Source organism: Anomaloglossus baeobatrachus, chromosome 3, assembly GCF_048569485.1.
Source record: "Anomaloglossus baeobatrachus isolate aAnoBae1 chromosome 3, aAnoBae1.hap1, whole genome shotgun sequence".
Taxonomy (NCBI): Eukaryota; Metazoa; Chordata; class Amphibia; order Anura; family Aromobatidae; genus Anomaloglossus; species Anomaloglossus baeobatrachus.
Genome location: NC_134355.1, coordinates 351,860,913 through 351,875,069, shown reverse-complemented (window position 1 = coordinate 351,875,069; position 14,157 = coordinate 351,860,913). Strand labels below are relative to the sequence as shown.

Sequence of the window (14,157 nt, the reverse complement as noted above, 5' to 3'; positions counted from 1 at the left end):
AAGGCTATGTGCGCACGTTGCGTATTTGCATGCAGTTACGCTGCGATATGCACCGCAGCGGAATTGCATGCGTCCTGAGCATAATCTATGAAGATTATGCAGGAGACGTGCGCACGTGGCGTCTTAGAGCGCAGCGCTTCGGCTGCTGCCCGAAGCGCGCGTTCCAAGAAGTGACATGTCACTTCTTTCGGGCGCTGTGCCTGCATCCCCCGCTCTGTCTATGAGAGGAGCTGCAGGCAGAGCGCATGGAATCGGCTATTTTTTTTTCGTTACGGACTCTTTCTGCAGCTATTTAAAGCGCACGTGTGCTGGTCAAATCGCTGCAGAAATTTCTGCAGGGCCAGAACGCTACGTGCGCACATAGCCTTAGGTGTGGATTATTCCCATCTATATATATAATTGCCTTATTCTGTCTGTCTGTCTGTCTTGCTCCAAAATTGTGTCCTTACCGTGACATGTCCTTACGGTGACAAAGAGCAGATTGGCCGCTGGGCTCGCCATGGCCCCGCCCCCCCCGCACGGATTGGCCGCTCGCCTCGCCTCCGCCACCCCCGCACGGATTGGCCGCTCGCCCAGGCTCCGCCCCCCACACGGAATGGCATCTCGCCCCGAGGTGAGCGCATCAAGGTCCTGCAGCGGCGGAACGCACACACATAAGAACAGACACAGACACACACACACACACATCCACATCAGATCGCATCCACGTCCTGCAGCGGCGGAACGAACACACACACATCAGATCGCATCCTCATACTCACAACATCCCGTGATATCGCTTGCTTCTCGGCGGCGATACTGTGCAGTGACCTTCCAGGACCTGCCGGAGGATCACATGGCCGGAAGCATGTGGTATCTCCAGATGTTGTGATTGTGTCAGCGCGTATGTGCGATATCGTCAGTGTGTGTGTGTGTGTGTGTGTGTGTATATATGCGATCGGATGTGCGTGAGTGTGTTCTGATGTGTGAGTGTATGCGATCGGATGTGCGTGAGTGTGTTCTGATGTGTGAGTGTGTGTGTGTGTGCGTGTGCGTGTGTGAGTGTATGCGATCGGATCTGTGAGTGTCGGCAGAGGAGCACGGCGAGCAGCACAGCTGCTGGGACCGCACACCGGTGGGCACAGGGAGAAGTGGGGTGTGTGTGTGAGTGTATGCGATCAAATGTGTGCGTGTTTACTGTCTGATGTGTGACTGTGGAGCACGATGGGGGGTGCGCAGCATGGGGGATGGAGCACGATGGGGAGTGCGCAGCATGGGGGATGGAGCACGATGGGGAGTGCGCAGCATGGGGGATGGAGCACGATGGGGAGTGCGCAGCATGGGGGATGGAGCACGATGGGGAGTGCGCAGCATGGGGGATGGAGCACGATGGGGAGTGCGCAGCATGGGGGATGGAGCACGATGGGGAGTGCGCAGCATGGGGGATGGAGCACGATGGGGAGTGCGCAGCATGGGGGATGGAGCACGATGGGGAGTGCGCAGCATGGGGGATGGAGCACGATGGGGAGTGCGCAGCATGGGGATGGAGCACGATGGGGAGTGCGCAGCATGGGGGATGGAGCACGATGGGGAGTGCGCAGCATGGGGGATGGAGCACGATGGGGAGTGCGCAGCATGGGGGATGGAGCACGATGGGGAGTGCGCAGCATGGGGGATGGAGCACGATGGGGAGTGCGCAGCATGGGGGATGGAGCACGATGGGGGGTGCGCAGCATGGGGGATGGAGCACGATGGGGGGTGCACAGCATGGGGGATTGAGTGCGCAGCTTGGGGGATAGAGCACGATGGGGAATGGAGCATGATGGGGAGTACGCAGCATGGGGGATGGAGCACGATGGGGGGTGCACACCTCCCCCCAAAACACACACACACACACACACACACACAACACCCAACACACAAACACCGCGGTACACACAAATATACGCACATACCGCACAACACACACATTGCACAAAACATACCTCCCCCCAAAACACACACATGCGCTCCACACCCACACAAACCGCGCAACACACATACACAACGATACAGACACAGCGGTCCACAAATAACGACACACAACGCAACACTCAAACACCGCTCTCACCCCCCGCCACACCCAGATCATGTACAGCCCCTACACAAACACTTGGTAACAACGACATATTTATATATATATATATATATATATATATATATATATATATATATATATATATATATATATACACACACACACATATATATATAAATAAAAGCAAATAAGAAAGCCGCGGAGACACCATCACGTGTTTCTCAACGCTGGCAGGAAACTAGCCAGGTCTTTCACCGGGAAGGAACAACCACGGGAAGGGCAGTCTCCAGTCAAGGAGACCACCTATACCAAACATGGTATCCATGCACAGACAGCCGTTTCGGGGTATTTGCCCCTCATCAGTGTGGAGTAGGAATCTGGCTAGTGGGGGCAATGCTTAGTAAAAGACTACTTAAGCAAGCATTGTTGACCTTAGGGAGATCAACATATCCACTGCGGAGACACCATCACGTGTTTCTCAACGCAGTGATTCTAGAGCATTGCCCCCTGGGAAGTATGCAAATAAGAAAGCCGCGTAGACACCATCACGTGTTTCTCAACGCTGGCAGGAAACTAGCCAGGTCTTTCACCGGGAAGGAACAACCACGGGAATGGCAGTCTCCAGTCAAGGAGACCACCTATACCAAACATGGTATCCATCCACAGACAGCCGTTTCGGGGTATTTGCCCCTCATCAGTGTGGAGTAGGAATCTGGCTAGTGGGGGCAATATTTTTATTATATATATATATATATATATATATATATATATATATATATATATATATATATATATATATATATATATATATATATTATATATAATATATCAAAAATCATACATTAACTACACAATACGTAAATTCTAGAATACCCGATGCGTAGAATCGGGCCACCTTCTAGTGGATAATAAACGCATTAAATCCATACTTTACTGTAGCAATATTGTGTTGTCAGAGCCAAATACAAGGAAGGATCTAGTACAAAGCAGCTTTAGGTTGCGTGCGCACGTTGCGTACTGCAGTGACAAATGTTCTGCAGCGATGTGGCAGTGCATGTGCGCTTCAGATCGCTGCAGAAACCCTGCGTAATGGATGCAGTGTGTCTGCCGAATTGCTACCTCTCCCATAGACAGAGTGGGAGCCGCATCCAAAGCACATGAAATAAGTGATATGTTGCTTTTTTGAGCGCAGCGATTTGGATCAAAATTTCAGGGTGCAAATCACTGCGCTCTCAAACATAACATGCGGATGGATTATGCATAATCTACATAGGTTGTGCTGGGGACGCAGGACACGTGTTTACGCTGCAGCGTAAAAGCATGAAATTGCACAAGGTGCGCACATAGCCTTGACATATGACAACAATCTGATAACAGCACATGTAAAGAAACACAAGTTACCTAATGTACATAATAGGGGCAGAGAATCTGCAGCATCAAAAACTCCCCAAAAGGTCATGATGGGAACGTGGCCTGAACGCCATTACAAGCACCGCTCCCGACAAGGCGCTATTCCCCCAGCAGGGGGCGCAGCACACTGAGCGCTAACAGTGGGGCAGATAGGAAGCACTGCATGCCTTGTCACAGGCTCGCCACACGGCACTGCCGAGATCTCTGAACGCGAAGTCACAGGCTCTGGTGTCTTGGCCACTTCCACGCGCCGTAGCATGACGTGTACGTGACCCGCACGACGCTTCCATTTGTGCACCGCAGACATGTCTGCCGACTGGGAAGAGATCCGGCGGCTGGCTGCAGACTTCCAGCGAGCCCAGCTCAGCGACACAGTGCAGAGGTAAGCGGACGCCATCGTGCTGCAGCCCCCGGGGCGCTCCACTGCGGCAGTGACAGCCGCCTTATGGATGCGTCATGGTGCCTTGTTAGGAGCAGCTGGGGCCAGCCCCAAACCTAGGGTGACAGCTCCTGTAACTCAGGGCTGCCGGCAGTGTGTCCTGATACACCTACAGGCGGCCTGGAAGTGCAGGGTGCCGGCTGGGGATGGCCTGCCGGGCTGGAGACTAGCTGTGCGGCTTCACCCGCTGTCTCCAACTCTATAGACTGCAGCGGTGATGTCATGACTACACGGCACCACTACAGCCAATCACTGAGCTCGCCCATTGTAGACTGCACAAGTGCAGATCACCTCTGCAGCCAATCGCTGAGCTCACCCATTGTAGACTGCACAAGTGCAGATCACCTCTGCAGCCAATCGCTGAGCTCGCCCATTGTAGACTGCACAAGTGCAGATCACCTCTGCAGCCAATCGCTGAGCTCGCCCATTGTAGACTGCACAAGTGCAGATCACCTTTGCAGCCAATCGCTGAGCTCGCCCATTGTAGACTGCACAAGTGCAGATCACCTCTGCAGCCAATCGCTGAGCTCAGTGGCCACTGTAGACTGCACAAGTACAGATCACCTCTGCAGCCAATCGCTGAGCTCAGTGGCCACTGTAGACTGCACAAGCGCTAAGCTCAGTGATTGGCTGCAGCAGTGATAAGAATACAGTGCAGATCACTACTGCAGCCAATCACTGAGCTTAGTGCTTGCACAGTCTGCAATGGCCAAACTCAGTGATTGGCTGCACTAATGATATAATTGGCTGCAACAGTGATCTGGACTGTATTCATTATGCCATCATTGTAGCCAATCACTGAGCTTGACCATTGCAGACTGTGCAAGCACTAAGCTCAGTGATTGGCTGCAGCAGTGATAATACAGTGCAGATCACTACTGCAGCCAATCACTGAGCTTTGGCCATTGCATATGGTGCAAGTACTGACATAAGTGATTGGCTGCAGTGCTGACATCAAGGCTTCAGCACACATTACTGCTGAGCTCAGTCTTTGGCTGCAATGGTAATATATAGCACTGGCAAAAATCAAGAAAAGATACCATGTCCAAATTGTCAGTTTTTCTGATTTTCTCTTTTATAAGTATACAGCATTTTTGCATAAAATGTAAATTGTTCTTTTATTCTATAAACTACTGACAACGTCTCCAAATTTCCAAGCAATACATTTTGTATTTATTTTCTGAAAATGAGAAATGGTCAAAATAACAAAATGATGCATTGCTTTCAGTCCTCAAATAATGCAAAGAAAACAAGTTCAGAATCATTTAGAAACAACAATACTAATGTTTTATCTCAGGAAGAGTTCAGAAATCAATATTTTGTGGAATAACCATGATTTTTAATCACAGCTTTCATGGGTCTTGGCTGCTTTCTACCAGTCTTTCACACTGCTTTTGGGGGACCTTATGCCCCTCCTGGTGCAAAAATGTAAGCAGTTCTTTTTGTTTGATGGCTTGTGACTATCCATCATCCTCTTGATTACATTCCAGAGGGTTTCAGTGAGGTTCAGGTCTGGAGATTGGGCTGGCCATGACAGGGTTTTGATGTGGTGGTCCTTCATCCACACATTGATTGCCCTAGCTGTGTGGCATGGAGCATTGTCCTGCTGGAAAAACTCAGAGTTGGGAAACATTGCCTGAGTAGAAGAAGGCAACGGTTTTTCCAGGATAACCTTGTATGCGGCTTGATTCATACGTCCTTCACAAAGATTAACCTACCCAATTCCAGCTTTGCTGAAGCATCCCCAGATCCTCACCGATCCTCCACCAAATTTCACAGTGGGTGCCAGACACTCTGGCTTGTATGCCTCTCCAGGTCTCTGTCTAACCATTAGACGACCAAGTGTTGGGCAAAGCTGAAAATTAGACAAAGAAAATTCAACAAACATCTTTGCGAAGGACGTATGAATAAAGCCACATACAAGGTTATCCTGGAAAAAACAGTTGCCTTTTTCTGCTCAGGCAATATTCCCCAACTCTGAGTTTTTTCAGCAGGACAATGCGCCCTGCCATACAGGTAGATCAAACAATGTGTGAATGAAGGACCACCACATCAAAACCCTGTCATGGCCAGCCCAATCTCCAGACATGAACCCCATTGAAAACCTCTGGAATTTAATCAAGAGGAGGATGGCTAGCCACAAGCCATCAAACAAAGAACTGCTTAAATTTTTGCCCCGGGAGTGGCATAAGGTCACCCAAAAGCAGTGTGAAAGACTGGTGGAAAGCATGCCAAGACGCATGAAAGCTGTGATTAAAAATCATGGTTATTCCACAAAATATTGATTTCTGAACTCTCCCTGAGGTAAAACATTAGTATTATTGTTTGTGAATGATTCTAAACTTGTTTTCTTTGCATTATGTGAGGTCTGAAAGCAACAATGCATTTTTTTTTTTGTTATTTTGACCATTTCCCATTTTCAGAAAATAAATACAGAATCTTGCTTCGGAAATTATAAGACGGACCCCATTTTTCTTTTTTTATGTCTAAATTTGGGGTGCGTCTTATAATCCGGTGCGTCTTATAAAGCGAAAAATACGGTATATCAGTGCTGCAGCCAATCACTGCACTAAGCCATTGTAGACTGCACAAGCATTGACCTCAGTGATTGACTGCAGCAATGATATGAGTAGAGTACAGATCATTGCTGCAGCCAATCATTGAGCTCAGCTGTTGTGCAGTCAACAGCTGCCAAGCTCAGTGATTGGCTGCAGCAGTGATATAATGAATACAGTGCAGATCATTGCTGTAGCCAATCACTGAGCTTAGCGCTTGTGCAATCCACTGACTAAAGCCCGCTTTACGCGTTGGAATTTCGCATACGATATCGTATGCGATTTGCAACGCCCTCATCGTATGTGCAGCATGTTCAATTTGTTGAACGTGCCGCACATACGATTAACCCCCGTCACACTTACTTACCCGTCCATACGACTTCGATGTGTGCGGCGAACGTCCACTTCCTGGAGTGGGAGGAACGTTCGGCGTCACATCGACGTTACGCGGCAGCCGGCCAATAGAAGCAGAGGGGCGGAGCTGAGCGGCACGTAAGCATCCCGCCCACCTCCTTCCTTCCACATTGTGGGCCGGGAGCCGCAGGACGCAGGTAAGATCTGTTCATCGTTCCCGGGGTGTCACACACTGCGATGTGTGCTACCCCGGGTACGATGAACAATCTGACGTGCAATTCTAGAGACAGGTACGATGTGTATTCGATGAACGTTTTACCGTTCAATCGCACGTAGCTGTTACACACTACAATGTACCTTACAATGCCGGATGTGCGTCACTTACGACGTGACCCCGCCGACACATTGTAAGATACATTGCAGCGTGTAAAGCGGGCTTAAGATCAGTCATTAGCTTCAATAGTGATCTGCATTATCTCACCACTGCAGCCAATCACTGAGCTCAGCGGTAATGTTCACTGTAGCCATGATGTCAACACTACAGCCAATCACTGTCACTACAGCCCAGCGCTTATGCAGTCTATAATTTCCGAGCTCAGTGATTGGCTTTGAATACAGTTCAGATGACTGCTGCAGCCGATAAATGAGCTTGGCCATTGTAGACGGCGCAAGCAATGAGCTTAGTGATTGACTGCAGTTTTGCCATCACGACCACAGCGCACATTACCGCTGAGCTCGGTGATTGGCTGCAGCAGTGATCTGTGCTAGTTGTGATGTCATCACTGCAGTCTGTAAACAGAGCAGGGCAGCGGCGGAGAGCCGGCTCAGTTTATGGTTTTGTCTGTTCTTTAGCCTGTGGGAGAAAAAAATGTCAATATTGGTAAAGCCTTTTAATCATGCGTGTGTAATCCTAGACCAGTACAGAATACACGGCTCTAGCTGTATTGTTGGTGCCCCAGGCGTCTGTGCTCTGTGCGCTATGTGCGGTTTTTAGTGATGAGAGAACTGAGCACATTCTCCATCAGATGACCGAGCTACGTTCTCTACATCCAAAAGATGTAGAGAATTCTTCTTATCTCATGCCTTAAAAACTGCGCTGGAGAAAACCCAAAACGCGCCGTGCACTGCGGGTGTACTATCCATTTACATGAACGGACGTTGTTGCAAGTGATTTTTTTTTTAAGTAGATTTGAAAAGTGGCAAAAAAAGACTTAAAATTGTGTGAACAGACCCTATTGTAGAGAATTGATGTACTTTTGGAAAAATTAACTTTATTCTTTTGGGATTTCTGTAGATTATCTGAGCGCAACTGCATTGAGATAGTTTGTAAGCTGATTGCGGAGAAGCAGCTGGATGTGGTGCACACTCTGGATGGAAAGGAATACATTACACCCGCACAGATATCTACAGAGATCAGGGATGAGCTCCAGGTCCGAGGCGGTGAGTACTGAGAAAGAGTTAAGCCTGCTTTACACATTACGATTAAGCATACAATATCGTATGCGATCGTAACCGCCCCCATCGTATGTGCGGCATGTTCAATTTGCTGAATGTGTCGCACAAACGATTTTTTCCTGTCACACATACTTACCTTCCATACGACCTCGATGTGGGCGGCGAACATCCACTTCCTGGAGTGGGAGGGACGTTCGGCGTCACATCGACGTCACACGGCAGCCGGCCAATAGAAGCGGAGGGGCGGAGATGAGCGGGACGTAAACATCCCACCCACCTCCTTCCTTCTGCATTGCTGGCGGGAGCCGCAGGACGCAGGTAAGATCTGTTCATCGTTCCCCTAGGTGTCACACACTGCGATGTGTGCTGCCTCGGAAACATTGAACGACCTCACGTTCAATTTTTAGCATTGAACGACGTGTATGGGATGAACATTTTAACGTTTAATCGCAATCGCACGTACCTGTCACACGCTACAATATAACACGATGCCGGATGTGCGTCACTTACGACGTGACCCCGCCGACACATCGTAAGATAAATTGTAGCGTGTAAAGCCTGCTTTACTCTAAATGATTACTTCAGATCCCACTACATATTGAAAATGTTTTTTGTTTGTTTTTTTAGGGAGGGTGAACATAGTGGAACTTCAACAGGTAAGCTGGAGAATGGAGGGAGATACATGAGCTGTCCATTCAATCATGTATCATGAAAGCCATATCTAAAGCCACCTAGGGTCTGGACCCTACAATAGTTAATCCAGAGCATCAGATTCTCACCATGGGAACGTAGCCTTAAAGAGTCATGAAACACCTGGTTTCTGTACATCATGGGGAGATGTTGTGCTTTAAAGCTATAGTGATATCTGCCACCATGCTTTCTGCTATAACCTCACTACCATCAAACAGCTGCAATTATAGATGATGTACCTCCTGATGTGGAAGGTGAACCCTCGGTCAGTCACTACATGTCAGGTAATTTTAGGTACACGTGTATTTTATTTAATATTCCATGCCTTCTACTTAACAGGTGGTGAACGTTGATCTGACTCACATAGAAGGCCGAGCCGATGAGCTGGTGAGAGTAGATGAGAGTGTTCAGCTGGTGCTCGGGCAGCTTGTGGATAAGTAAGTAGGCTGCTTCTCTTCATACTATCTTTCCTCAAAAATAAGACACTGTCTCATATTATTTTTTTTGCCCCAAAAATACCCTAGGACTTATTTTCAGGGTAGGTCATATTTTTGGAACAGCATGGGTTTACCCACCAAAAAAGGCAGACCATTCCCCACCCCAGGACAATCATACTTACCAGACCCCGGACATCTGTGTGGTCCCAGGTTCTGTGATCCAGAGTGGACACTCTTAGCAGGTCCTTGTGTGCTCTACCGCGGTCGTCCCCTGCTTCTGGCCAATTCACACACTCAGTGGTGCTGTCCTGCTTACAGCTGGTAGCGCTGTGAACTCTTGGAGGACCTGTAGTGGAATGCATCAATGAGTTCCACCGCAGGTCCTCCATACGTTCCAGTGCATCCCAGGTTCTCGGAGCAGTACGGTATCGCCAGATGTGTGTGCGTTCCACCGCAGGTCCTCGTGTTACACAGCGCCCCGTTCGCAGTCTGATGAGTATGATTGCGGGGTCTTCTCTCTTTTGGGGGTGTCTGCTTTCTTCCTGTCCTGCTGTATTCTTTAACTTTTTTAGCTGCATAGACACTTCATTATTGAGCTGCAACTAGGGCTTATTTTTGGGGTAGAGATTATTTTTAAGCCTTACACCGAAGAGGCCAAAAGTTCCTGCTAGGGCTTATTTTCGGGAAAACATGGCACCGGCATCAGAAGTGGGTATAAGTGTTATTATTTTAAAAGGGGGAATCTATAGATCCAGAAGGGTTTGTCAGAAATGTGGACAACCCCTTTAAAAACATTTTAGGTTTTTTTTTTTTTAAAATTTGACATCCTTTTGAATGAATATTTTCCAAATAGTTTTTTTTTTTTAAATATTAATTAACCCAGAGAAGAATAGCAATGTGAGCTGAGCTTTTCATATGTGGTTTTTATTTTTAGCAAGACAGATATCAATTCACATTTCTTTTTATTAGCAACTACCTGGACCAGATAGCGGAAGAAGTTAATGATAAACTGCAGGAAGCTGGCCAAGTGACGATATCGGAGCTATGCAAGACATACGACCTTCCTGGAGACTTCCTGACAGAGGTGATAAAGGACTGCGCCAGAGCCAGATTTCAGCAGCTCTATATTAGGTTTATTATTACCACCGCCCCATTAGGGGATAAATCTGATTTTTCTCACTGTTGACATTTACTGGCATATAGTTCTCAAGGTAAACCTGAGCTTGTGCTTAACCTCCACAGCAACAGGGAGGAGGGGCCCTGAGGAGCTGCTCATCTTTACATGGAAATGATCAGTTCATACATCTATCTAATGGCTCATTTAGATGAAGGTATTATATAGACGTGTGCTGCCAGAGTTAAAATCGGATAGTACACTGACTGCACATTTGCCAATGTAATTCCATTGGGTTGTTGAAATGACAGTTTCTGCACACGAAAATATAGCCTTATGCAATATTCTCTTATGTATCTCAAATGGGACTCCCCTTTTTTAGATCTGTAGGGGTTAAAAAAAAAAATTGCTTCCGATTCAGGTCATTTTGATATTTTTTTTTATTTTTTTTTTTTATGTATACTTTGCCAATATTAACATTGAAAACTGAATTTGATCATGTACTTTTTAATAATTGCTGAGGTACAAAAATGGATATCACACGGACATAAAGGAACAGACCCGTGGATGGCATACGGATCACAATACAGATGAAATTTAGAGCTATGCACAATGCTTTAACCCCTTCATGACATATAACGTAAACTTACATCGTATGTTGTCTCTCTACCTTTGATGCGGGCTTGCACACCGAGTTTGCATCTTTCACTGCACCTGATGGGTTATTTAATCAGCCATCATGTGCATGTAACAGCCGAGGGTGGATCGGAGATCCGCCAGCGGCTATTAACCAGGTAACTCTCGCTGTCACTCTCTGATAGGCCTCTTTCACACGTTCGTGCCTCCGGTACATGTTTGGCAGTTTTCTCACGTACCAGAGACACGTACACACGTAGACCTAGCTATTCCTATGGTTTTGGACACACGTAAGTATTTGCACACGGAACGGGTGTCCGTTCCGTACTTGCGTGTGTCCGTGAGTTTCTCACACCGACAAGTCTGTTTTCTCTCCGGCATCACGGGTGTCACACGGAACGCAAACGTGTCACACGTAAAACACACGGATGTGTTCCGTGTGACACGCACCGGAGAGAAGACGTGTCTGTGAGAAAAAAAAAACAACCTTTTCTCACCTTCTCCAGCCCTGCAGTCTCTGCCGCTGCTGTCACTTGCTGCCGACCGCCACTCATTATGCTAATCGAATATTCACTTCACTGCAGCCGGAAGCTGCAGCAGCAGGGAGTCGGCAGGACCGGAGACCGAAGATCAGCACCACGGACAGCGACGCCAGGGACAAATGAGCAGATAGTTCCCGTTCTCCGTGTGTTATCACGGAGAACACGTGTGCCATAAACACAGCTCACGGAGGGCAAAACGCACCTCTAACACATCCCTGAAAAACGTGCGTGATTTTTCACGAACGTGTGAAAGGCCATAGCGGGATTTAACACACACTGACAGGGATGTGGGTAATTCCCGGCTCTCATCGGTGGCCAGTCAGTGACGTGATCGCAGGGTGCTGATGCTATGTCATGACTACCAGGGGTTATCTGATGATGCCTGTGCCTGTCATTACGATCCACCTGTGACTGCAGGCTGCTAGCTCGCATTCATGAGTGATTTCCTTTCAAATGACTGCAGGTTCAGCTTCAAGACCTCCAAGGGACTAGAAAATACTATAAAAGTGGGGGAAAAGATTTTACACACACACACACACACACACACACACACACACACACACAATGTATCATTATATATATATGCGCACATATAAGATAACTTAATCTGCTTGGTAAATAGCATAATGAAAAACAATTCAGAATGACAGAATTAAGTTTTTTGGTTGCCGCAACATCATTGCAATAAAATGCAATAAGAGATGGTCAAACATCGTATCTACCCCACAAATGGTATCCTTAAAACGTCAGCTCAGGGGGGGCAAAAAATAAGCCATCACATTTAAAAAAAAAAAAATATATATATATATATACATGTTTGCTATGTACCCTGCCAGGTCAGTTTTATCATATATATCTAAAAAATAAATAAATATGGAATTGAACTTTTTTTTGCAATTTCACTGCACTTGGAATTTTTCTCCCGTTTTTCAGTACAATATGTGGCAAAATGAATGTGTCATTCAAAAGTACAACTTGTCCAGCAAAAAATATACCCTCATATGGCTATTTCTCTGACGCCTCATTGGGGGACACAGGACCATGGGACAGAGGACCATGGGTGTTATGCTGCCTATCCATAGGAGGATACTAAGTAGATGCAAAAGCATAGCTCCTCCTCTGCACTATACACCCCCTGGCTGGGCCAGGCAACCTCAGTTTTAGCTTAGTGTCTATAGGAGGCACATCTCTGCAGACTACTGCAGCAAGATTTTTTTGTTTTTAGAGGGCGACGGTTCCTTTGGGGATCGATTTCCCAAAACCATCAACAGGCGGGAACGTGGAGTGTTGCCTTCCCGTACCACCTCCTGCGACGTTGGATCCTGGGCTGTTACTCACTGCACGACAGGTCTTATGGCACTGATTTTCCAGAGCCCAGAGCAGATGAAAACTTTCTCAGTCCTCTCGCAGGCTCTGAGTTAATATTCGCTCTGCACCAGCGTGACCAGACTGCCATCTCCTCAGGAGTTGAGGTGAGAGAATTCCGATTTTTCCAGAGCCCCAGAGCATTCCTCAGTCCCTCTGGCAGGCTCTGAGTTGATACACGTTCTATGACCGGGCACAGCAGGCGTCAGAATCTGCACACTGGCTCCCTGACAGGAAACTGGAGCAAAGGTCACACTGACTGGATGCACATGGGCTGTGATTGCAGACACCTGCAGAGCATTCCACCTGTGGCGGGGGGAGGGGACAACTCCCTGGACTAAGTGCACCCGCAGCTGCGGTACACTTCTAGAGGTATTTCTGTCCACCATTGTTGTACAGGGCTGGAGGGGGGAAGGGGAGTCCCTTCCCACCATTTTTTTGTTTATTATATTTTCTCATGCCTTCTTGTCAGAGCTAAACCCTGCCCCCTACAACACTCGGATAAGCCACGCTCCCTCACGAAAGCGCGCGTAACCCACCCTCCTCACACAGGATCTGCAGAGCATTGCTCCCTCTTGTTGTGATCAGAGCCTGTGGGCGTCTCTCAGAGCTGGCTTCCTCCTTCCCACAGGAACTGTGACGCAGGAGGGGAAAGGGGTCATCAGGGTTCTGGTTCCCTGGACAGAACGCAGCCTGATGACACCTCTATAGAGGGTCCTTCTGATAAGAATCAGCCCTCTGCTTCACCGGTTGCAGATCAGAAAAAGGGCATGACCCCCATGGGTCTCCCTCTGGGGTACACAGATGGGGTTCTCCCACATGTTCCGCGGTCTCTGAGGAGCCGGAGGAAGGGGAATGATGTTTGTACCGGGATGATTCCTTGGTTTCAACCTCCTTGAGCGATCAAGCTGCGATGGACTCCCTTATTGCAGCAATCCACCAAAACTCTGCATGCAGAAGATCTCCCATCCACTACTACTGACCCTGCGGTCTCTTTTAAAATGGTGAAGAAACCTCAAAAAACAAAAAGAGCTTTTTGACGCCGCTTCGGTATCCGTAAACTCATGGAGTCCCGGTACCCATTTGGCTTAGCTGTCTCTAAGG

General features: G+C 47.9%; 1 protein-coding gene across 1 annotated transcript in view; it reads left to right on the top strand.

Moving 5' to 3' along the window:
* The first annotated feature begins 3,630 nt into the window (after nucleotides 1-3,630).
* The window catches only part of UFL1 (UFM1 specific ligase 1), a 156,730-nt gene continuing 146,203 nt past the window's right edge, over nucleotides 3,631-14,157 (top strand). The window contains exons 1-5 of the mRNA XM_075340109.1: nucleotides 3,631-3,848; nucleotides 8,109-8,254; nucleotides 8,897-8,925; nucleotides 9,299-9,396; nucleotides 10,366-10,480. Of these exons, the coding sequence (XP_075196224.1) occupies nucleotides 3,772-3,848; nucleotides 8,109-8,254; nucleotides 8,897-8,925; nucleotides 9,299-9,396; nucleotides 10,366-10,480 (465 nt within the window). The 5' untranslated portion in view covers nucleotides 3,631-3,771. The remainder of the gene's footprint in view (nucleotides 3,849-8,108; nucleotides 8,255-8,896; nucleotides 8,926-9,298; nucleotides 9,397-10,365; nucleotides 10,481-14,157) is intronic.